General features: G+C 54.4%; 1 protein-coding gene across 4 annotated transcripts in view; it reads right to left on the bottom strand.

The window, feature by feature from the left end:
- Window positions 1–24,236, bottom strand: part of VANGL2 (VANGL planar cell polarity protein 2) — a 42,820-nt gene that overhangs the window by 6,543 nt on the left and 12,041 nt on the right. For 2 of the 4 annotated variants that reach the window (XM_073323064.2, XM_073323065.2), the window contains exons 2-8: window positions 18,995–19,208; window positions 10,328–10,599; window positions 9,501–9,621; window positions 3,998–4,605; window positions 2,130–2,266; window positions 894–1,029; window positions 218–449 (exon numbers count right to left, since the gene is read on the bottom strand). In XM_073323064.2, coding sequence (XP_073179165.2) covers window positions 218–449; window positions 894–1,029; window positions 2,130–2,266; window positions 3,998–4,605; window positions 9,501–9,621; window positions 10,328–10,398 — 1,305 coding nt within the window. In that variant the 5' untranslated portion in view covers window positions 10,399–10,599; window positions 18,995–19,208. The remainder of the gene's footprint in view (window positions 1–217; window positions 450–893; window positions 1,030–2,129; window positions 2,267–3,997; window positions 4,606–9,500; window positions 9,622–10,327; window positions 10,600–18,994; window positions 19,209–24,236) is intronic. The other 2 variants (XM_073323068.2, XM_073323067.2) reach the window with 2 other exon arrangements.

The following is a 24,236-nucleotide window of genomic DNA, read 5'->3' as shown; positions in this document are numbered from 1 at the left end:
CAATAGCTCAGAATCCATGTTTAACATGGATTCTGGTTTCATGGTCTGACCATGAGCCTGCAGAAGTAATTCTCACGGGGGAAAAGTCTCCAGGGGTGGATTGCAGGTCGAGGGAACAGGGGTGAGTTCGGGTTGGCCCAGGGGAACTGGGGCTTCCCCCATCGACACCCGAGCTCCCCAGCCTACCCCTCCCTCTCACCCCCGCCCGCCTACCTACCTTGGGAGTCATGTCGTGGGTGATGCAGAACTCCAGGTGCTGCAGGATGCTCTCCATGGTGTGGTACGGCTGCTGCTTGGTGGTACGCAGGTACTTCTGCATGGCCCGGGCCATGGAGGCGAAGATGGCCTGGGCAGCTTCTCGCGGGTCCATGATCTCCCGTGGGTTCTTCTGGTCCTCCTCCTGCAGCCGCTTGATATGGGTGAAGGCCTCCTCCACGGCCACCACCAGCCTGGCGGGAGAAAGGAGGCAGTGGTGACCCAGCTGGCGCGGCTTGAAACCCCTGCAGAGGCTCCGGAGCCTGCCCCTGCCCCAGGCTGGCCCAAGACACCCTGCGCCTCAGAGAGCGGCGACCTTGCTCATAGACCCAGAGTCCTGGGTTCAATCCCCAGTCACGACCCAACCTGTGAGGACTCTAGGGGGATTCGACCTGCTGTGGGTCAAAGAAGCTCAGGGGAAGCGTCCCCGGCCAGGCGGGAAGTGCAGCCCATGCTAACGTAGTTGGTCTCTCCGCCTCCCACGCCGAGAGCCGTGCTGCGGGAAGAACCACAGGGCTTGCCCGTGTCCAGCCGCCTCGGGACAGAAGCCCCTTTACAGTCACCCCAGCCCAGCCCTGCCTCCCCTCCACCACTAGGGGGCACTGCACCCCCCCACCCACCCCCGTCGACTCCCGTACCTGGCGCGGCGCTTCCGGACCCTGCGCTCGTGCTCGGCCTCCTCGTAGTAGTACTCGTTGTGGCTGTTGTCACGCCGCCGGGCGGCCGCGGCGATAACGGCCCGGGACTGGCCCGTTGAGTTGTTCGTTGTGTTTTCTGGAAGGGGAAGGAGGTGGGGGGGGGGTTAGACGCAGGGGGGTTAGAGCTCACCGGAGCAGTCGCTGTTCGCTCCCGCCAGCCCCTGTGCTCAGTAGCGCCCCCCACCCCACCCGGGGCGCCTCTGCAGCGGGAACTAGCCACTAACGCAGGCAGGGGAGAGGGCATGCCATGCAGCACCCCGCTGAGCTTCCCAGAGCCACTGGCAAGCAGCACCTGCTCTGGCCCATCCCCCGGACTGCCTCCGAAAGCCGGGAGCGCCCCAACCTTAGAGCACCCCGGCGACTCGTGCTCAGCCCCGCCTGGCTTGCACCCTGTGCAACGAGCTCACCGGCCACAGCGGGCCGCTGTGGACTCGCGCTGCAGCCGGAGGCAGGGAAGACACCTGCCGGGTTTTAAGTCTCTGCAGCTTCGTTCATCAGTGCTGCAGCCTGGTCTGGCACCAGAACACTGGATCCAAACCCCTGGTCTGGAGCTAGATCTGAATGGCACGGGGGCGGAGAGGGGGAGGGGGAAAGACACATGCCCGTTGCCCAGGTTTTTAGGTGGAGCCTACCTTCAAACACATCAAATATTAACTGGCTACCGAAAATCCCACCCTCAGGCCTCCTGCCCCAAAACCTTGTCTACAGTCAGTAAACGGTATCGGTTTAACGACCCGGCTCTAGTTAACCGGGTGTGAGTCCCCTATTTTAGACTCATTTAAACCAGTTCAGGTGACTTCGGTAAGTTACCAATAACCTCTGCCTCCGGGTGGAGTGAAAGGTCGGATATAAAACTTCCGTGTTGGTGTGAAGAAACGCATTCAAATCCGAAGCAATTCCCAGAAAGACAGAGAATAATCCCGTGCTCAGGCAGAGGAGAAAGGAGGGGAGGAAAGTTGGTAATAAAAGGGAGCTTTATCAAATAAAATCAGCTCCTGTTAACCAGAGCCGAGGCTGGGAGCAAGGGGAGAAGTAAGCTGGTCGATTTCACTCCCCCTTGTAACATCACTAAGGTCAACAGAGCTACCGCAAGGTCCGGGGCTGGACAGAGTGTGGGGAAACAAAGAGTAAGAAGAGACAGCGAGGAGGGTGGACGGGAGAGAGACCCAAGCTCACCCTCGCCGAGCGAGTACACCTTGAACCCGGACATTTTCTTAGACAGGACGGATTTTGGCAGGTTGAGGAGGGCGGGGTTGTAGACGGGGAAATCATGGTAATAATTCTCCAGGATCCACACTGCCACGCGCTGGATACTGCGAGAGACACAGCCAGGGTACGGGGAGGGACACAAGATAATAGGTTAGACTCGCGCTGCCGGGGGGGCGTGGGGTAGGGAGGGGACGCACGTACACAGAAGGGGGAGAACAAAAGGGAGACAATGATGTGTTGGATCTTTGAGCCACACATCGCAGAGAGAGGACGCATCGACACGTCACGCCACGGGGCTGGAGCTGTCTGTCCAGTGGCAGCAGCATATACCAGCCACCACAGTACAGACTGACCGACAGCCGGCCCCTGTACGGTGACTACAACTAGACCTCAACTTTGATTGTTTTAGCATTTCGAGGGATAATTTTCCATGGTTGGTTAAGCGTTTGTAAAGACTTTGATTGATTTCTATTTTCACAATCGCAGGACGCAGTGGGGGCGGACAGGTCAGAAAATAATTATTTAACAGCAGATATTGGAAGTTCAAAAAGCCAAAGCTTTGTAACCGAGATGTCAACATCCCATGCCAGAAGAGGCAAAGTAAATCTCCTTAAATCCAACTCTACGAGGTTCTCAAGCAGCATTTTTCTTATTTGGCCTGGCTGCCAATTTCAGTGACCCTGGATGAAATGTTTTCCCAGGTGTGTTTGCATGTGGATAGTGAAATTGACGCTTACCGATATTTACCGATAAAAATCTAATCCTATCAAGCCTCACTACAACCCAGGGGCAGGGGACTCGGCACAGGCCCCAGAAAGGTCCCTGCAGCTGGAGCTAAAGGAGACATGGTCTGGACGAGGCTGTTACCGTAGAGACAAGGTAGGTGAGGAATATCTTTTATTGGACCAAATGCCACGGTTGCCGGCAGGTGCAGATCCATGCAGCGGGGGATGGTAGCACAGGGACGTTCATGGCCGCGCACACGCACTTCCCCCAAGCAGATGTGGGTACAAAATGCATGGACATGCCTACAAACCCACACACACAAACACACACCACTGCCGCCACCCCCCCTTCCGAGATGGCAGCAGGCAGCAGTGTGTGCAAACCCACACAGAGGTCTAGATCCCTCTAGCATAGAGCAACACTTTACACACACACCACACACTCCCCTTCCCCCTCAGCAGGGGGCAGTAACACACATACATACACACTCACTTCCGTTCCCCCCAGGGGGGGGTCAATGACACACACACACACACACACACACACACCCTTTCTCCCCCACCAGGGGGCAGTCACACACACTCACTCCCCTTCTCCTCCAGAAGGGGGCAGTCACACACCCACCCACACACTCACTCCCCTTCTCCCCCACCAGGGGGCAGTCACACACACACACTCCCCTTCTCCTCCAGAAGGGGGCAGTCACACACCCACCCACACACTCACTCCCCTTCTCCCCCACCAGGGGGCAGTCACACACACTCACTCCCCTTCTCCTCCAGAAGGGGGCAGTCACACACCCACCCACACACACACCCTTTCTCCCCCACCAGGGGGCAGTCACACACCCACACCCACACACCCCCTTTCTCCCCCACCAGGGGGCAGTCACACCCACACACACACCCCCTTTCTCCCCCACCAGGGGGCAGTCACACCCACACACACACCCCCTTTCTCCCCCACCAGGGGGCAGTCACACACACACACACCCTTTCTCCCCCACCAGGGGGCAGTCACACACACTCACTCACTCTCCCCCCCCCCGCCCCGCTGGCGCAGGCAGCGACGTCCCCCTCACCCTCCCAGCCGCCCCGCCCGCCCCTCACCTGAGGTGGCCCACGTTGTAGAAGTGGCTGGCCCCGTCGGTGGAGCGCACCACCTTGAGCGTGAACTGGGGCTGGAGCTGACGCAGCTCCAGCAGGACCACGGCCAGGTAGTGGACGAAGAGCAGCGCGTCCACCAGGGAGACGGCGTACTGCACCACGCCCTGGTAGTTGCGGTCGCGCGAGTCCAGGATGCGCACGCCGTAGAAGAGCCAATAGGAGACGACGAGGAGGAAGACGAGCACCATGAGCAGGGCCCGGAAGACGAAGACGCGGGGGAAGAAGGCCTTGGGGCGGCGGAAGAAGAGGGCCCAGCTGCCCAGCAGGAGGATGAGGAGTTTGAAGGCCACGGAGATGAAGAGCCCCTCGCAGGGCGTGCCGCAGGGCTCCAGCTCCTCCCGCCACAGCAGCTGGGGCAGCAGCAGGAAGGCCAGCGGGGTGAGGAAGGAAAGCAGCGCCAGGGCCCCGCCCAGCGAGACGCCCACGTGGCGGGAGCAGTCCAGGCGGGCGCTGTCCTCCATGTCCTTGGTGATGCGCGTGAGGTCATCGTGTGAGATGCTGTGCTCCGAGGTGCCAGTCACCACCGTGGTGGTCTCGCCCCAGTTGTCATCCTAGAGAGGGGCGGGGAGGAAAGGGTTACACACGGGGGGCTGGCCTGTGGGAACAGACTCCGCCACCCCCCTCCAGTTCCCTGGATCAGACTCTCCCCCCGCCCCCGCCCTGTGGGATCAGAACTACCCCCAGCCCACCCAACCCCCTGCCCTGCAGGATTAGACCATCCAAGCCCCGAAGGATCAGATGCCCAGGCAGGCCATGGGCTCCCCTCCCAGCCGTGCCAGATCAACAGATCTAAGAATCAATCCGGTTGATTGGTTTCCAGCCACAGATCTCAAAGCCCTTTGCGAAGGAGGACAAGATTGTTGTTCCCATTTTACAGAGGGGAACACTGAGGCACGGGGCGGGGCAGGCCTAGAACCCAGGCATCCTGTCTCCCTGTGCCGTTCCCAGTCCGGGGGACAGGCTGCCTTCCCCCACAAGTGACGCCTGACCAGCAGCAGATAAACTCTGAAATGGGAACGTCAAAAGATTTCCACACAAATCCCCTTCGTAACAAGAGGAAAAGCAACTACGTCCACGTGCCAGTCCGCCACGCACCCCTCCTCCGCCACGCGAGGCTGCAGCACCCGGTTAAGCACAAGAGGAGAGGGCCTGGAATTCAGCACCCACACCCAGCCCTCTGATTCCAAGGGCTTAATTTTCCAAGTCCCATCTCAAAATGCCGTCACTGACAATCAATGAAATCATATCCCTGCGTCACCATAAGCTCCTGACACCCATAGCACCCCCTTTCCCCAAGGGCTGGTACCACGGGCAAGGTTCGCGGGCGACCTTTGCTGGCGCGGTACGTTTATTTTGGGTGCATGTGCCTGGTAGTACAACGAGCACGTCCTTTCAGATTCACCACAAACCCTTTAAAGGGGACTTGAAACCCAGACTTCCTCCTCAGGGGGGCGGATATATTCGCTCGTTAATTACCTCCCTGAGCAAAGTCATTACCCCTTTGGGCGTTACTTTGCAGCAAGGGGAGTCAATAGGTGGAGCGTGGGCCAAATCCGGATTGGCAGATGCTTTTGAACAGACCCCAAAATCTTTACATTTACTTATCATCATGATTGTTATTTTTTATTATTATTTTCTCTGGAGACTGGACCTTGACCAAGAAATTTGGACCCTGACAAAAAAAAAAAAAAAAGTGGACTTCCCCTGCTTTACAGTGATGGCAAAACACCTGGAAGGCAACTGCAGCCGGCTTCCCCGACTTGCATCTGGTTCCCCATCATAAAACCAGGCCTCTGTCAGCAGAGCTGACTGTCCCCAAGCCGACGCACCCTGCCGGATGTGGGCGTGGAGGGAAGCTGTAGGGCATTAGCCAACGCAAATTCCTCCCTGAACCCTGTGATGATGTCTTCATAGAGCAACCGCTCCCCTGGGATGCTTCCTGAGATGAGAGAGGGGATCCAGAGAGAGCCGGCAGGCTGCTGAGAGCAGAAGCCCGCTGATGTCCTTGTTATACACCCACACGGTTACATAAGGGGATCTTGAAAGCGGTTCAACCCCCACAGGGCGGCCTTAGTTACACCGGTAACAAGGGGTTTATCAACTGGGGTAGCGCATTCCTGCAATGCTAGGCCTTGTCCATTATCATTCGATGGTTATTAGTCTCTCACGGTAGTGGCTAGGAGTGCCAATCGCGGACCAGGTGGGCACCGTACGGACACAGGAGAAAAAGATAGGCCTTGCCCCAAAGACCTTACATTAGGAGCATGTAGCGGGGTCACCATTTACTGGGCACCCCCTCATGGGCAGGAGCACCCCAGCCTTATTGGCGCCCCCTTGTGGGCCCCTTAAGAACTGCGCGTGGGCTTTTACGTGGCTAACACCTCCCCTAAGGGCAAGCCACCCGATTACAGAGCGCTTGACCAGTATAGGAATCCCACTATACAATACCAGCAAAGTGCTCCGAATGTGAACACAGCTTATACCAGAAAAGCTATTCCAGCTAAAGTGCAGCTTATCACCCTCTCCCTCCTCAACCCACGAGCATAAATGAGCCATCCCAGTACCAAATGCGGCCAGCAGAAGTGCGTGTACACTAGAGGCTTCTGCCAGCATGGCTCGGTGGGACAGGGATTGCCGACAGAGCAGTGCTGGCAGAAGTCTGTAGTTTAGATGCAAACTTTTCACCAGCTATCCTGAGATAGTTCTGTCGGTGTCACCCCCTCCTGGGGGCACAGTAAGGCCACGTCTACCCTTAAAAATAGGCTCAGAAGGGTAAATGTCAATTTCACCGGACACACAAACCGAGGAAAAATATTTCCATCGAGGAGCATCAAAATTTACAGAGGGACAAAGTGAGAAAAATGGGGCTTGTGAACATCGTAGAGTTTGACTGAAGGATATTTACTGTTTGTATTTTGACAGGTGAGGTTGACAATTGGAGTTTTAATGGGGATAAAGCTTGAACTTTTGGAATCTCAGCATCTACAGTCATTAAATAATTGTCTGATCGCCGCTCCGTAACTTCCCACATCTGAGAAAATGTAAATCCATAAAAATAAAAAATGCTTAAAAACAAACATTGATATCAGCCACCAAAATAACAAAAAATATCAATTAACTTCTCCCAATCCTCCTTAAAGCACAGACCAGCACAGACATGTCACTTCAGGGTGTGATTTTTTTTTAACTGTCCAAACTAAGACAGAATAAGCAGCACTGGACATGCAGTTACATGAGCATAAAAGGCCTTTTCCTGGTCTGGCTTATTTCATTTGGGTATAAGCTATATTGGCAAACCCTTTCTGGTGCAGACGAGCCCTGAGTCGGGTCTGAGGGTAGCTCTTTCCATTTTAGCTCAGACCCTGTCCCAAACGACACAACATACACCGAAAAAATCACCCCCTGCTATGAAGAGTAAGGAGAGTCCACACAGGGAATACTGTGTTCTGGGCTCTGCTTCGCCAGACAGCTGTTGACAAATTTAAATCAGGCAAAAGCACAACGACAAACTAAGGGGGTTGGCGGGACTGACTCAGATTAAAAGAGCTCAGTTTGTCTATCTTGGCTTAGGGAGGATTAAAACAGGGGACCTAAATCTACAGCAATCGGGGGACTTCCTCTCCTCTGACCTGCTGCATAGCACAGGCCGGAGAACTGTAGCCCCTGGTTGGTCAGGGCGGTAACTTCCAGTGGGAGACCCAGTCTCCTTGTGATGTGTTTGTACAGCCCCTGGCGTGACGGGGACCCCCTAGGTGCAACGAGAATACCAACAGCTGTAACTGCCGTCGGGTTACTCCGTTCAACCGCCGGGGGAGCATATTCTGCTCTCATCCCAGTCAGGAGCTCCCTGGAATTTTCACCCCTACACAATAAACCTCAGGCCCTTCCACAGGCTGGCTCAGGGGATGGTGAATAGGAGCTGCAGGCTTTCACCGCCAGGACCCCGGTTCAAATCCAGCCAGGGGCCGGCCCTTGCGGCTGCTTTGGCCAGGCTTGGCCCTGTTCCTAGAGGGGACAATGGCCTGAGGAGATGGTGTTCAGAGCCGGCTGGAGAGAGGCGGGGACTGGCAAGGGGACTGCATGGTGGAAACTGTTTGCCCGCCGCCTGTCTATGCATGGTCTGCGGTTAGAGAAGCTGGGTTTCCCAAGCTTCCCTCCCAGCAGCTGGGCCCCGGCAGGCCACACTGTGGCCATCCAAGCTGTTTGAGCCCCTGAGGTGCAACCGGAGCAGAGCTGCTGGGAAACGCGAGTCCCTGTGCACCAGAGGCTGCTGCATGGGGCGGGGACCCCGCCAAGGGTCCTGGGAAACACACCGCTGCCATGCGCCCGCCAGAGCTCCCCACCAGGAAGCTGCAGAGGGGACACACTCCCCTTCGACGTCCAGCCCGAGAGCCTCGGTGCACAGAGCCGGCGGGGACCCACTGCAGGAGCCTCCACGCGCGCTCCATCCCCCCAAGACCCAGCCTGGGGCTATTGCAGTTTGGCACTTCCCAGGCAACGCTGAGCAAAGACTGGGAGCCGGTCCCAGCGGTGCTTTCCCACCCCCCTGCCCGGCCACTTCCACGGGCACTGCTGAGAGCCCCCACCCTGCAGAGGGCAGGGGACCCAGGCCAACGCTCTCGAAATAGGGGCCAAGCTGCTGTGTCTTGCCTCACCCCTAATTCACGGGCTCTGGGAAATGGCCTGGTTCTCAGTCACACTCTGGCCCCTCTACCTGGCTGAAGGGGTCTTAAAGTAGGTGAAAACAGCCCCCTAAGATCCCCCCTCCCCGTGCACAAGGGGGCTCCCTGGCTGGTGTGAAGCTGGGATAAGGGCCCTGGCTCCCAGCCCCTTGCATAGGGGGTGGACTGGGACCGTGGCTGGATCATGCTGCACTCTGGGTATTCTCTGCTGTCCCAGGGCCCAAAGTGTGAATCCAGAGCAGCCCTGAGGCTGCTCTAACTCATCCCAGGGGCCCTGAGGGTAGCCCCAGAATACAGGGAGTATAAAGGTGTGTGTGTGTGTATGGGGTAGGGGGGGGGGGGTTGAAGCCATCCTGCTTCCATTCACCACCGCCCTGTGTAGGGGGCTGGAGGAACTGAGAATCAGAACCAGAGTGTTTTGGGGGGTGAGGTGAGCCCAGTCGCCCAGGCCACTGTCTGGGCCAGGGGAGCCTCGCTGAGCCACCCCGGGAGGAGTCCTCCTTCCCTCCCCTCTCATTTTCCCACAGCGTGAAGGAGGCAACAAGGCTTCAAAGCCCCCGCCTTGGTTTCTTTGGCAACGGGGAGACAATGGGCATGTAGTCCCCAAGGCTCCTCCCACCCCCCTATCACCTCCCACCCCAGAGACGAGGGAGGAGCAAAACACAGACCCCGCCTCCATCCCTTGATGCCCTGTACACCCCCTTTCCCACCCCCCCAGAGCAACGTGCTAGCCCCACCCCCTCAGCCTGGCGCTCCCCACTCACCCTCTCATCTCCTCTGGTCGACTCATTATCCAGCAGGGGCTCCCCCGGGGCCTGGATGGTCACCGACTTGTCTCCCCGGCTCCCGTCCCGGCTTTTGGAGCGGTGCCGGTCCCGCCGGTCTCTGGAAGGGAGCGAGAGAGACGCCGGGGGTCAGAGGGGGAAGTGCAGGGGCTGATGGGGGCACGCAGCTGGGAGTGGGCCGAGAGGGGGAATGGGGTACGTCCCTCCCAAGGATGCACGCTGTGGAGGAGGGGGGAAGGGGGATCCTCCCAGACCCCACACAAGGGAGTCTCCCTTTCCTCCATGCACCACCCTGAAGATAGACAGCAGGGGGGGAATCTCTCCACAAGGACAGACATAGGGGGAGCCAGGTCCAGATCTTCCCAGGGCTGCACAAGGCCTTCCTGACACCCCCCCGAAAACACACACACACACATCTCCCCAAGGGCAGATATAGTCTGGGGGCTTCACCCCTCTCCCATAGGGTCAGGGGAAGGGGGGCAGCTTCCTCCTCCCCACGGGCAGATGTGTGTGCACGGGGAGGTTACACACAGGGAGTAGGGCATTCTTCCCTGCCCCCCCTCCAGGACGGATGCAGGGTTGGGGGGGGAGCCCCCGCCATGGGTTCTCCTGAAGTTGCACATGGGGTGAGGCACCGCCCCCGCCCCACCCAGGTTCGTTCCACCCGCCCCCTCCCCAATCCTGAGGGCAGATCTCGGTTAGCCCCCTTGAGCCAGCTTAGCTCCCCTCCCCCCCAAGCCAGGTCAGCCCCTCATCCCTCCCCCGACTCACAGGCCCAGGTGCAGGGCTCCCCCCCGCCCCCTCACCTGTGCTTGCGGGAGCTGCGCGAGTGCCCCGACTTGTAGGAGTACCCCGAGTACTGCGACTCGTTGTCCATGTTGTCAGAGCACCGGGCCTTGTAGCGCTCCACGTTGACGGACTTGGGTCTCCCGACGGGGACAGCAGCCAAGGCGGCCGCTGCCTCCTTCAGCGCGGGCTTCTTCAGGCCCAGGGGCACCTTCAGGAAGTCGACTGTCACCTTGAGGGACTCTATTTTGATCAGCTGGCTGGGCTCCTCTCAGAAGAAAACGACGCCCTGCTGGGGAAGGGTGGGAGAGAATTAAGGCTCCCGGAGGGGATCCCCACCGGGTCTCAGACTAACTCCACCCTCCCTAAAAATCACAGCGGGCCGAGCCAGAGGGAGCCCCAAGGTCTGTCCGAGTCCAGCAGCCTTGACAGAGAATCCCCTGAGCCATCTGCTACCGGTGAGAGAGACCAGCAAGATGGAGGGATAATGGGGAGACGGCCACTACGAACAGTAGAAGCTGCAGAGACGGCGGCTCTTGCACCGGCTGTGAGATTGCAGGGAGAGGCAGGAAATATCGCCGGGTTGCCGACAAGGTCTTCCAACACAGCTTCCAAATTCCCCGAGCCGCGCCATCGGCGGCTTGGCAGAAGCCGATTTCTAGATGTAATTCTGACATCTTGATATTTGTAAGGTTTTTTTTTCTTATTTGCACCCATTTAAATGTTTGTGTCAAAAGACACAAGTTAAGCAGCCTTCACTCAAGCTCTCAGGAGTTCTCAAACAGCAAGGGTCTGACTCTGCCACTCTGTGAACTCCCACGATTCTCAGTGGAAATATTTCCTCCTCAGTTTGCACGCGTGCAGAGAAATGGACATTTCCCAATAAAAATCAAATCCTTCCAAGCTGACACTTAACATTTCCTGCAACAAACAGTGACTCCTGGCTGCTTCTTTTCCTCTGACCCCTTTTCTTAGTTAGGAGAAAGCAGTTTTTGTTTATGGGAAATGAAACAGCTCAATCCCACCAATCCTTAGCCCAGCCCTAGGGAACAAAGTGAAAGGCCCCTTTTCCCCGCGCCATCCCACGTCCACCTCCGCCCATCTTCCCCCAGACATTAGCATCAGTAGAAAAGCACTCCCTTGTCAAGAGGCATTTTTAAGTCACTGGCTTGGGACCTAGGAGAGTTGGGTTCTATTCCCAGCTCTCGCACTGGGTCCCAGTGTCACCCTCGTAAAATCACTGTCTCTCCGTGCCCATCTGTCTTCCCCATTTCAACTGAGCCCTTTGGGGGCAGGGTCTAGCTCTCACGATGCGTCAGTGCGGTGGCTGGTACAATGCGGGCTCTGGGTGCTCCGTAATACATGTCATCATTCATAACGCATTCGTAGCGGCTAAAATAATCTGTAAGCGTTAAGAAAAATAAGGCAGGGTCCGATTCTCCCTTCCACTAAGGTCCCTTTACACCATTTTGGCAGGGCAAAGGAGCCTTGAAGGGAGTGAAAGTGAGAATCAGGCTCCGATCACACTAGCTCCCAGCAATAACTGACACGAACATGTTACACTTGTTTGGGCTATTTCTCTCATGGCATTTTCTCTTTTAGCATCAGCTAGAACCCTGCACTCTCTGCCCTTTTATAAACAACACTGAAAGAGGAGCTTTTTCATGCACTGTTTCATGTAATTTATGTTTTAATTAATATCCTGATTGTTATTTTAATTGCCAGGAGAGCACCCAGGGCCAGGACCAACTTACAAATAATTTACTCAGCAAGGGCAGTGCTTCAGACCCATGTCAAAGCGGCAAGACGCTGTTAGAAGAAGTTTCCCGGCACAGACACGGAATCTCAGATCCAGAAGATCAATGCTGGAGTTTTGGCTTCTGCAAAGAACGCCGGGAAAAGCTCCTGGGCCCGATCCCGCAAAAGGTCCAGAGCGTGGAGTTCACATTTAAGTCACTGGGAGTGGCACAGGGGAAATGCAGTTTGCGCCCTGATTTGTGGGCTGTTCAACCCTAGTACCAGAGTAGCAGCCGTGTTAGTCTGTATCCGCAAAAAGAACAGGAGGACTTGTGGCACCTTAGAGACTAACACATTCATTTGAGCAATGAAGTGAGCTGTAGCTCACGAAAGCTCATGCTCAAATAAATGTGTTAGTCTCTAAGGTGCCACAAGTCCTCCTGTTCTTTCTGCGAACCCTAGTACCATTATTCCTCATGTTGCGGTAGTGCGCCGTGGCTGCGGCTACTAGCCAAGACCTTACTACCGTACACTAGGTACAGCACAGAAATGGACCAGAAACACGATCCCTCCCCCAAAAGCTTACTGCCAGGGAAGTGCAGCACAGAAAGGCGAAGTGACTGGCTCAGAGCTACACAGGGAGTCTGTGGCAGAGCAGGGAACTACATGCAGGTCTTCCAAGTCCCTGATTAGGACCCTAACCCCTGGCCCACCCTTGCAGTGGGAAGAAGCTTAAATTCACTTTCAAGTCCTTTTTAGAACCACCCTCTGAGAATCAGGACTTGTGGGTTCTGTTCCTGCCTCGGGAAGAGAAGTGTGGTCTAGTGGTCGATACACAGAGGAATGGGAATCAGGAGACCTAGGCTCTGCCACTGATTCTGTGTGTGAAGCTGGGAAGGCCACGTCACCACCATGGCCTCAGTTTCCTCATGTGTAAAATGGGAGGAGATAGGGGAGAAATAACACAGATCAGCTTTCATTATCAGACTCTGCAAAATGCCTTGAGATTCAGAGCTATCCCAGGCTGGAGAAAACAGGGATGGAATAGGTTAGACACCAAATTCAGATTTTTTGGTAAAAGTGTGGGGGAGGTAGGATGGCTGTAACAAAACCATATTAATATAAAATACACTCTGATAAAGGCTCTCTGTGCTATAGGCCTGGTAGCACAGTGATAGGCTACTCGTCTCTAAGGGGGAAAAGATCAGGAGTTCAAATCTGGTGGTGTAAGTGAAAATGTCTGAAAAGCACATCCAGGAATCAAGGCAGCAGAATGGCTGTTACGAATGAAAGTGACCGAACTAGCATGCCGCCCTTCCAAGCTGAGTGCAGCATCAAGAGTGTAGGAGAATAGCAATTAGAGGCTAGAATGTGATATCAATTGATTTCACTGGAGTGAGAACAGTAAATGAGCTAGCTGCTAGATCATTCACTGGTCTCACGCTAGTGAAATCCATTCATAGCAGCTGGGAATCTGGCCCTAGATTTAAAAAGAATTCTTTATGAAGTAACAATCTGAGGAATTAGCGGTACCTAAACAAAGGAATTTAAACACCATTTTTAGATGCAGGATGGCCCATTCAGTGGATAACATATGGAACAGGTCATAATAAATGGTATCAGGGCAGACTGAAACCAGTTGTAGGTTGCCAGCCAAACTCAAGTAGGGCTCAGCCCCTCTGAAAAAAATCACACCCCAGCTGCTTCAGAAATAAACGCACCCCAAATCAGCTACCACTTTTGAAAGCTTTGCCCATGGTTGACACAAGGGGTTAGGGAGGGAGAAGCCACCAGGACAAACCAGTGACTGGCAGGCTGGGGAACGAACCACCAGCTGCAGGGAAGGAAAACGGGCAGAAATCAAACCTCTGTTTGATAGCACGCGTCCTGCGGCACCCATACCTACTGCTGCCAGGTCATCGAAAACATAAGCAACCCGATTATTCCAATTAAAGTTATACATATCCACACGTGCCAATGTAATTGTTATTTAACCCTCCCACCCCCCTCAGCATTCCCATCCAGGTGCTCCTCATCAGACCAATTAAGAGGGTGGGGTCTTGCTCCTGTCTCTTTCCAAGTTACAAACAGCTAGGGGACCTTCTTGTGGTAAGCCCCGAACGTGGTTTGTTTCACAGAGTTCTGCCCGTCACCTTTACAGCCTCGTGCAGCCCTCAGCTCCCACGGCCAGAGGGAAGGTATCTTCCCTCTCTTGCTCCTTTGCGCTTCCTTGCTGGGTCTCCTCTACCCTCTGCCTCGGGACTAATTAGTCTCTTTGCTCTCCCCTGATCACCCCAATCCATCAAGTAGGCACAGCTCTTCTTAACGAGGTCCACTTTAGAGCAACTCATTGGCACTGCCGTGGCGCTGAATTCCAGCTCTGTCACGAGGCCCCAACGAGCCAGGGACTGCGCAGAGACACAGTGCAATACGATCCTTGCCCTGAAGATCTCATCCCCTGAACAGCCAAGACAAAGGGCGCACAGGAGGGAAACCGAGCTACTGATCTCTCCAGAGCCGGCAGCAGAATGCCAGGTCTCCTGGCGCACTAGCCAATCGGTTACGTTGCCTCCAAACCTACTAGAAAAGAAAAACAGGCTTTGATTTGCTAACTGAGTTATCAGGCCTGGAACCCTTCCTGAACAGAGCCACCAAACCCCACAGAGCCAATTTCACACTCGTTTCTCCCACTACAACTACACTTTGGAGAAAAGGGTCTTGCAACATGCCCCGGATACTACTAGCCCAGTAGGAACTGCGTGTGCATCTAGGAGCCCCCTCTCAGGAATAACGGTGAATGCTGCAAAAGAGCATTGGACCCATTAAGGGTGGGAAATTGCTTGGGACTCGTAGCTGCTATCCCTTCGCATAATGAATAGGCCAAAGATGTACCTTCACAGAGAGGCTTCTGGGTCCTTTAAGAGGCAGATTGGCCTAGTGGATAGAGCACTAGACTAGGACTCGGAAGATCTCATTTCTATTCCTGGCTCTGCCACTGGCCTACTGGGTGAGCTTGGGCACAGCCCTTCCCTGTCCTGTGCCTCAGTTTTCCCAGCTGTACAATCAGAGCAAATGACACCTCCTTTGTTAGAGCACGTCAAGAGCTACTGATGAAAAGTGCTCTATGAAAACTAGGGATTATCATTAAAGAACCATCTCCATCCCCTATTGCTGGGACTAGGATCTGACACCAGGGGGGGCTAGTCACAACCCTTCCATCCATGTTCGTCTGCTAAAAGGGTGGGGAGCACAGGCAAAGCCAGTGTGGGGGAGTCATGCTGTCCCGGTGAAGGAGGTGACGAAATCCTGGCCAGGATCCATAGGCCAGGGGAAGTGGGAAGCTGCTGAGACCCCACCCCAAGCTGTATGTGCTTGGATGACTCTCAGCTGCTTTTTAATTACAAAGCAGCACCAGTTACCATGCCAGGCCTCCAGGTATGGATCACATGATCCAGCCAGCTGCTTGCACCAAATACCTGCCCACACGCTGCTCTTTCTGGGATGGGTGTTGCAGACCACGCTCCCGCCCCCGTGGCTAGGATGGGAGGGCAAATCAGCACTGTGACTCCCACCAGAAGCTGTGGAGACCTCCCCCACCCACCCCAACTAGGTAATCTGATCTTTCACAGACGGTTTGATGAGCACAGAGGGGTGTGAAAAAAGTTACCATGGTGTCATCAGAGCACGAGGGTGCAGAGGCAATGACCCTTCGCGCTTACAGCTCCCGCTGCCTGAGGATCTCAAAGCTCTTCCTGAGTTAGTCAGAAGGGTGGCTTGACATGCCATAAGCGTGCTGGCAAAGAAACCGATCCACCCCACCCCACCTGCGGTATCTGTCAGAGGCAGGGAAGACCCTGCCCCCACTCCAGAAGGATACTTGGGGTTTGACCCAAATTATTAAAAAGTAAATAACAACTGGTGTAGTGCGGGCTGTTATCCCTGGTACTTCCTCCTTTGTGGGTGCGATTGCCCTCTTGAGTTTCAGTCCCTGAGGTCTCCTCCAAACCTCAAATCTAAACTCTGCGTGTAGATCAGATCACAGCTACTCCCGCTGAATTGCACTGATTTAATGAGTGTGCATGGGAAAGCCACACTGGTCCCAGCTAAAGAGTGACTCCAAGCTAATCTAGATAAACCAGGGCATCCTTCCTGGAGAAGGAGGGTGGTCCCCCATGTCCCAGGCTAACTCCCTATGTGACGGTGGGCAAGATGTTTAGGGCCAGAATTTTAAAGGTATTTAGGTGCCTAAAGATGCAGATAGGAATTTCTAAAAGCAAAAATCAACAGGAGTGAGATGCCACAGCCAGGACCCTCAGAGCCAGGACTCCGGGGTTCCATTCCTGGCTGTCAGAGTGCCGTATTATCTACCACTGACCCTGTTCTGAACTCTAGGCCAGCGGCTCTCAACCTTTCCAGACGACTGTCCCCCTTTCAGGAGTCTGATTTGTCTTGCGTATCTGCAAGTTGCACCTCACTTAAAAACGACTTGCTTACAAAATCAGATATAAAAATACAGCAGGGTCACAGCTCATTGTTACTGACTCTCTCATTTTTACCATGTAATTATCACACACATCGACTGGAATATAAATCTTGTACTTACATTTCAGTGCACAGGACACAGAGCAGCATAAGCAAGTCATTGTCTGTGAAATTTTAGTTTGTACTGATGTTGCTAGTGCTTTTCATGTCACCTGTTTTAAAACTCAGTAAATATCTAGATCAGTGGATGAACCCTCTGGAAGACCTCTGTACCACTGCTTTAGACCAGACTCTGCTCTCGAAGCCAGGAATGCAACCCAGGAGTCCTGAGGTCTTGTTCCCCTGCTTAAACCCTTTCTGTCCCACTCTCTCCTCCCCAGAAGTGGAGCCCCAAACCCAGGAGTCCTGGTGCATGCTGATTTGGATCTGCATGCAAAGGCATGACAGAATGCTATCAGTCTGAAGAAGGAACAAGACCAGGTGTTAACAGAAGTTCTCTGGTACTCCTGGATTTCTAGTTTATGTAAGATCCTGGCCCAGGCCTGAGTTTAACACCAAAGGGGGGCGATGGTGGGGAAATCAGCCAGCCCAGAGGCCTCAATGAACATGGGAGCAGGAGGGGTGGGAACGTGCGGGACACACACACACAGCTTGGCTTGTCCATGTTCGTATCCTTGAGGTTTAATGGGGCATAGAGGGTGGTTTGGGGGAGGGGAGGCAGAAACAGCGAGGGGATCTCCACCTGCAAGATTTTGGGGGGCACAGATGGGAGAGGACAGTCCCACTGCGAGAGGGCGTTTGAATCAGGACCTGGAGCCATTCAAGGTGATAAAGAATTGCCCGGCCCGAAGTTGTTGCAAAATCCAGTCAAATAATTCCTCGCAAATCTTCCCCAGAGACGAGCTCTCGGGCCCCCAGAGAGCCCCCCCGGTGGCTGACAGACTTGCTCGCCTGTCAAGGGGCTGCCCATGTGAGCAAGCGGATTGAAACCCCACACGCCTGATTCAAGCAGGGAGATTGAAACCCCACACGCCAAGGACAGTTGCTTGATTCAAGCAGGGAGAGGGTGTCTCAGCAGATTTCAAACCCTAAATCCAACCCCAGACCTCTCCCCCATTCAGGGAAAGCAGTAATCAGACCCCCCCAGTCCTGCCCCCTACTATTCAGACCCCAACTTCATCCCTCGCAAAAATCCTCCTTAAATTCTGGGGTAGGCGATACCCTACCATGGCTCCCCCAACGCCCGTGAACCCCGTTTTCTTGCCGAGGCCGCGTAGGGCCTGTTGTGGGTAAGAGAGAAACCAGGCTCAGGGCTGGGGGCAGAAGGACACAGAGAGACGAGTTACCACGGAAATGCCATTTCAGTCAAATAAAACCCAAAATGTCTTTTGGCCTCTCCCAAGGCCCCTCTGCTTTGGGGAGGGGAGGGTGGGAGTCTTTTGTCCCAGATGCTGGATTCTCTCACATTTATCACTATGGAAACAAAAGCCCCCCACCCCGGTTGTCTAGGAGATGGCATGGAGGCTGGGGAGCTTGCATCCCAGTGTCCCAAGCGGTGGGGGAAAGGGGAGGGGGGAGGAAACACAAGCAGAAAGAGGGAGGGCCTGACCCCCTCCCCCCATGTCCCCCTTTTGGGGCTTTGTCTGAAAGGAGGAATCGGATTTCTGCAGGGAACAATGGGGTGCACAGCCGAGGCCGGCGAGAAGCAGCCCTCCCCGCGCAGGGGACGCCGGCATCACCGGCCTATTGACTAGCGCCAGTAGATTCACGCCGGGGCCGTGTTCCCTGCGGTCTGTTCCCAACGCCAGCAGGGCCTGCAGGGATACAACGTCCCGCGCCCCAGTCAACAGCACCGGGCCTGCGCATGCCCCCTTGCACGCAGCCCCCCTCGGCCCCCTGAGCCGCACGCATGTGCAACTGCGCACGTGAATGCATCCTCTCACAAGTGCATCCCCCCGCCCACACAGACCTACACCCAGACTCACCCGCGCATCCCCCCATGCCCCGGGACACACATTCACACGTCCACCCCCTTGCACTAACCCTGTCATAGCTCCATTTGCAGCCCCACCCTTAGTGCACACCTGTACATGGATTCACACGCATGCACACGCCCCCCCCCTTTGCAACTCCACCCCCCGCCTTTGCACACCTCCCCAGGCACGTCTGCACATGGACACACTCTCCAACATGCATGCACCCCAGGCACCCCGCCCCCTAGATTTTCACCCCCATACACCAGTGCAAACTGAGCCCCATCCCCCTCACCACGGCTCCCAGCTCAGATGTCACCACAGAAATTGGTGACACTCACCTGGCTGGGAGTTAAAGACAAATCCTGGGTAGTGACCAATTGCAGCTTCCTTTAAAGAAGGAGCCAGGGGAGACACACCAGAGCCAAGGAAGGGGAAGGCCACCCACTTTCTGAACCTAGGAGTCCTGTCCCTGCACACGTGGAGGGAACTCACCGACTCAGTGGCGCAGCGGGAGGGGGTTGGGTGCGGCGACAGAGAAGGGTCCTGTCCCCCCCGGTCTGATCAGTCGCCGAGACGCCGGTGCATCCCGATCTCGCAAAAGAAACCAGTGGCCAGATCCCAATTCCACTTGGTCCGGCCAGCTGCGGGACTCCACATCTGGAGCAGCTTAGGCACTGGGCTTCTGCTCCAGGGTCCCGCCGGGAAGCTGCAGGAAACCCAGAGAGACAGGAAATCAGCAGATGAAGGCCCTGCTGCAGCCGATACGACACCAGGGTACCCAGGCCTGGCCCAGGAACCCTGGAGACCAAGCAATGATCCAAAGAACTTCCCACTGCTCTAGCCCTGCCCAGCTCCAGCGTCCACCAGGGGCTGGGCTGAGACGCAGCAAACTCAGTGCACGTAAGCCACCAAACCATGAAGTGATGGGAAGATATTTAGGGAACAGGCAGTCAGGTGTAGAGGACAAAGGCTCCACTGATGCCCCGGTACCAATGCCCTGAGCCCCCCACAATTCCCTCTGCCCTAATGAGCCTGCCAGGCTGGTTAAGCCAAGAATCCTTAAACTGTCCCCAAGCTGTTTAAGAAACACCAGCTTCCTTCTAAGGGCGAAGCCAAAATTTTGCAGAACCGACCCCTAATTCTGGACATCCAACCCCACACCTGGGCAACAGACTCCCGCGGGACGGGAGTGAGAGCCACAGAAGTAAATAAAAGGGGCACTAGGTGGCAGGTTAGGTGCCTGAAATGCCGGGCCACTTCCTCAGCTCCTGCCGGCTCCATGAACAGCCCCCAAGCCGGCCATCATGAGAGCCGGCCAAAACGTGTCCCTCAAAACGTCTTTCAAGGGAAACTGGCTTTTCCCACCAACCTGAACCTGTTCGTGGTTGCCAAAACGTATCCTCAAAATGAAACACGTTGGCTAGATCTGAAACTAAACAAAAAGATTTCACTTCTCCTCTTTTAGTGGGAGAGCTTCCGTGGGGGAACAAAGAGGAAGGATGAAAAACAAAAACATGGGCCTCTCTCTTTTTCTGTATTTATCTGGCAGAAACATGCTCCATTTTCCAACCAGCCCCAGCTGTCATCAAAAGCCTTTTCTACCCACAGAGGGTGCATGGCTCTAACTCTGCTGGTATCTTTAGAGCCGCACAAGCCCTTTACAACGATATGGGTGCAAACCTGGCGTACGGCTGCAATTCACCAAGTGTACAAAAAAGCCAAAATATGGCTGAAAACTTCCAAACCAGGCCGTAACAGGCAGGGAACCCCAGCAATGATTCAACCTGGGGACAGTCAGAACAAAACACGTGCTCAGCCCTGCTTGTGGCCGCTTCCATCACTTCACACTGACTCAGCAGACAGTCTAGCCATCCGAGTGACAAGACTGGAATCGGATTATATAAAGATGCTTTTCCTGGTGTAGCTATTCCCACACAGTAAGGGGAACCAGGCCTCACGGGCATAGTTATACAGGTAGCCTATACCAGTAATTGCTCCTCTTGCGGACAATGCTTTTGCCCGTGGAGTTACACCAGCTCCCCCGACCCACATAAGACAGACACCTGGTAAAATTTCCTACCCAGCTCTAAACCCCATCCCTGTAAGATCAGGGGAAGCAGAAAGCAGTATAAAATCATAGCAACATAGGACCGGATGGGACCTTGAGTCCGGCCCACTGGCACTGAGGCAGGGCCAAGTAAACCTAGACCATCCCTGACGGGTGTTTGTCCAACTGGTTCTTTAAAAATCTCCAGTGATTGAGAGATCACAGCTTCCCTTGGAAGCTCGTTCCAGAGTTTAGGTGCCCTGAGAGTTTGAAAGTTTCTCCTGATATCATAGAATATCAGGGTTGGAAGGGACCTCAGGAGGTATCTAGTCCAACCCCCTGCTCAAAGCAGGACCAATCCCCAACTAAATCATCCCAGCCAGGGCTTTGTCAAAACTTCTAAGGAAGGAGATTCCACCACCTCCCTAGGTAACGCATTCCAGTGCTTCACCACCCTCCTAGTGAAAATGTTTTTCCTAATATCCAACCTAAACCTCCTGCACTGCAACTTGAGACCATTGCTCCTTGTTCTGTCATCAGCTACCACTGAGAACAGTCTAGATCCATCCTCTTTGGAACCCCCTTTCAGGTAGTTGAAAGCAGCTATCAAATCCCCCCTCATTCTTCTCTTCCGCAGAAGAGAATCCCAGTTCCCTCAGCCTCTCCTCATAAGTCATGTGTTCCAGTCCCCTAATCATTTTTGTTGCCCTTCGCTGGACTCTCTCCAATTTTTCCACATCCTTCTTGTAGTGTGGGGCCCCAAACTGGACACAGTACTCCAGATCAGGCCTCACCAATGTCGAATAGAGGGGGACGATCAAGTCCCTCGATCTGCTCGCTATGCCCCTACTTATACATCCCAAAATGCCATTGGCTTTCTTGCCAACAAGGGCACCCTGCTGACTCATATCCAGCTTCTCGTCCACTGTAACCCCCCTTGCTGCAGATTAAGCCCATTGCTTCTTGTCCTACCTCCAGTGGCCGTGGAGAACAATCGATCCTCGTCCCCTGTAGAACGGCCCTTCACACATTTGAAGACTTTTAGCTGGTCCCCACTCAGTCTGCTTTTCTCAAGACTAAACCTGCCCAGGCTTTTAACTTTTCCTCCTAGGTCAGGTTTTCAAACCCTCTGACCATTCTGCTGCCCTCCTCTGGACTCTCTCCAGTTTGTCCCCATCTCTCCTGAAGTCTGGTGCCCGGAACTGGCGTGAGCTTGTTAGTACCCACGACAGTTCTCCAAAACCTCGTCGGCCACAAGCCTTTCAATCCAGACCCTGCAGTTGCACAACCCCAGCCCCTGATACAGTTTAAATATTTGAAATGCAGCCCCCCGCCCAGGTCTGGGCCCACACTTAGTCTTGGGGAGACAGTGATGCCTCATGATAGTGCATGGAGGACTCCAGGGTTCCAATTCTGGCTCCGCAACTGGCTTGCCTGGTGACCTTGGGCAAGTCACTTCGCCGCCCTGTGCCTCAGTTTCCCCACCTGTAAAATGAGGATCATGACAGCAACTACCTTTGTAACATGCTTGGAGATCTATGGATGAAAAGCATGAGAGAAGAGCTAGGGAGGGGCCCAAGTTTTGCTTTGAATTTCAGGTTCATTCAAACCAAGAAACACAAAGGGCAAAGACCTGGCCAAAGCAAACCCACTAACTTCCATGTCACGCTGCTAAGGTTCAAAATAACACCCAGAAAGAGAGACTTGGATGACAGCAGGTTCAAAGAAGTTATTGATCTGGGATCTCACTGGGATCTGGGCGCTCCACATACATAGGCTGAGACAGTGCCTGTCCCGAAGAGCTTACCACTGAAACGGGCAAGGCAGGATCATTATCCCACGTGTACTGATGAGGAAACTGATGAGGAGGCATCCCAGTGCCTCCCCCTCCCCGCCACCCAATCCCCCTCCCCCAAAAAGATCTAGTGGTTACAAAGACCAGGCTGGCTGAATAGGAGGTAAAGCTCCTCCCACCTGACAGATCTTCACCACTGGGCCGCAGAGCGCCGGTATGTTAATTATTCCTCCTCGTTAGCCCTGGCAAAAATGAGCCCAGTGCTTTCTGAGCATTTAAGGTGTCTCCAACTGGGCACCCCCAAAATATATTTTAGCCAACCAAAATCACTACTCACTTTGGAAAATCTCGGCCAAGGTTTTCCGAGGCAGGAGCTGAAAGTTAGGGGAAATGAGACAAGCACAGCTAGTCGAGTATAATTTAGCTATTCCAGCACAACTCCCCAGTGTGCACACAGTATCCTGGAATAAAATCACTCTCACTGCAGAATAGTGTCCAGACCGGGTGCTCTCGCAAAACAGCTTATTCTGCAACAGGGACTCTGGTCAATTTCTCCACGGAGACCACCCTGGACTTCTAAATCGCGCTCCTGCGTGCTGGACTCACGGACATCAATAAGAGCTTTGGGCGCTCACTACATTTCAAAGCCAGGCTGCTGATTTAGGAACCTACGTACGGAGTTAGAGGTGGGATTCGTCAAAAGCATGGAAATGACTTTGGCGCATAAGTCATGATGAAAGTCAGTGGAACTCATGCGTCTAGATCACTGCCACGCCCTTGAAAATTTCACTGTTAGGAGCCTAAATTTAGGTTCCTCTTTTCAAAAACGAGTACGACTTTAGGGTACGGCTAACACTGCAAATAAACCCCGTGGTAGCAACTCTCAGAGCTGGGGTTAGCACCGCAAGGCTAAAAATAGCAGAGCAGATGTTCCCACTCAACTCCGAGCCCTCCTGCTTCACCCAGTTTCCAAGCCCAGGCTCCAGCCATGATCTTATTTTTTAGCCCCGGAGCCTGAGCCCCGCAAGCTCAAGTCAATTGCCCCAGGCTCTCAGACTCAGCACCACAGGATTTTGTTCACAGCGTAGATGTACCCTTAGTTATAATGGGTCTAACCCAACTCAAGAAGCCAGGAGATGTCCCAAGAGATGGCAAGAGTCAAGCAAACAAGAGGCTTGGAAGGGGAGCAGGTGATGACAGCCTCGGTCCATGGATACAGACACAGGAGACAAGCCAGCAGATGAGCAGAAATGAGACCCAGCCCAACGGCGGGAAGCTGAAACTGGAGTCAAGGCACAAACGTTAACCAGGGCAGGAATTAGCCATGGGAACAGCTTCCCCAGGGGATTTTCGGTTCTGAGAGAGACGCGTGACACACACGGCAGTTCCCAGACGTCTCCTGGACAAAGCTAGCTGAATTAGGTTGAAGCGTCATATGAGTTTGTTGTATTACGTATGATTGGGGGATTGTGCAGAATGTCTCTGGGGGGCAGACAACGAAGGTAAACCCTGGGAAGTGTTATGAGTGTCAAAGAAATCTTTGAAACAGTGTGCCAGACCAGAGCGAACTTTGCGTTCAGTGGGTTTCCTAGGAAATCCCCAGCGGGAGGTGAACGCAGATGCACCCTCCCCTTCTCCGGCCATGCAAAAACCCAGCCTTGTGAAGCTATGCCCTGAGCAGAGACCTGTTGTCTATTAATCACCCGCTCCTGGAATCTCTAGACCAAAGAGCCCAGCTGGATAAAGACCAGGCTGATTTATTCATGGCGCCCAACGTGTTATGAACTTGTAACCGCAGGGAAACCCCGGGTGAGGTTTGAAGGACTGACCCCTTCCAGAGCCCTTGTTGGAGCTGGGGAAAATCTCTGCTAAGTTTATCAACATGAGGGTGG

The sequence above is a fragment of the Lepidochelys kempii genome, chromosome 24, assembly GCF_965140285.1.
Source record: "Lepidochelys kempii isolate rLepKem1 chromosome 24, rLepKem1.hap1, whole genome shotgun sequence".
Classification (NCBI taxonomy): domain Eukaryota; kingdom Metazoa; phylum Chordata; order Testudines; family Cheloniidae; genus Lepidochelys; species Lepidochelys kempii.
The sequence above is the reverse complement of the archived record's forward strand: the minus strand, read 5'-3'. Positions and strand labels throughout refer to the sequence as shown.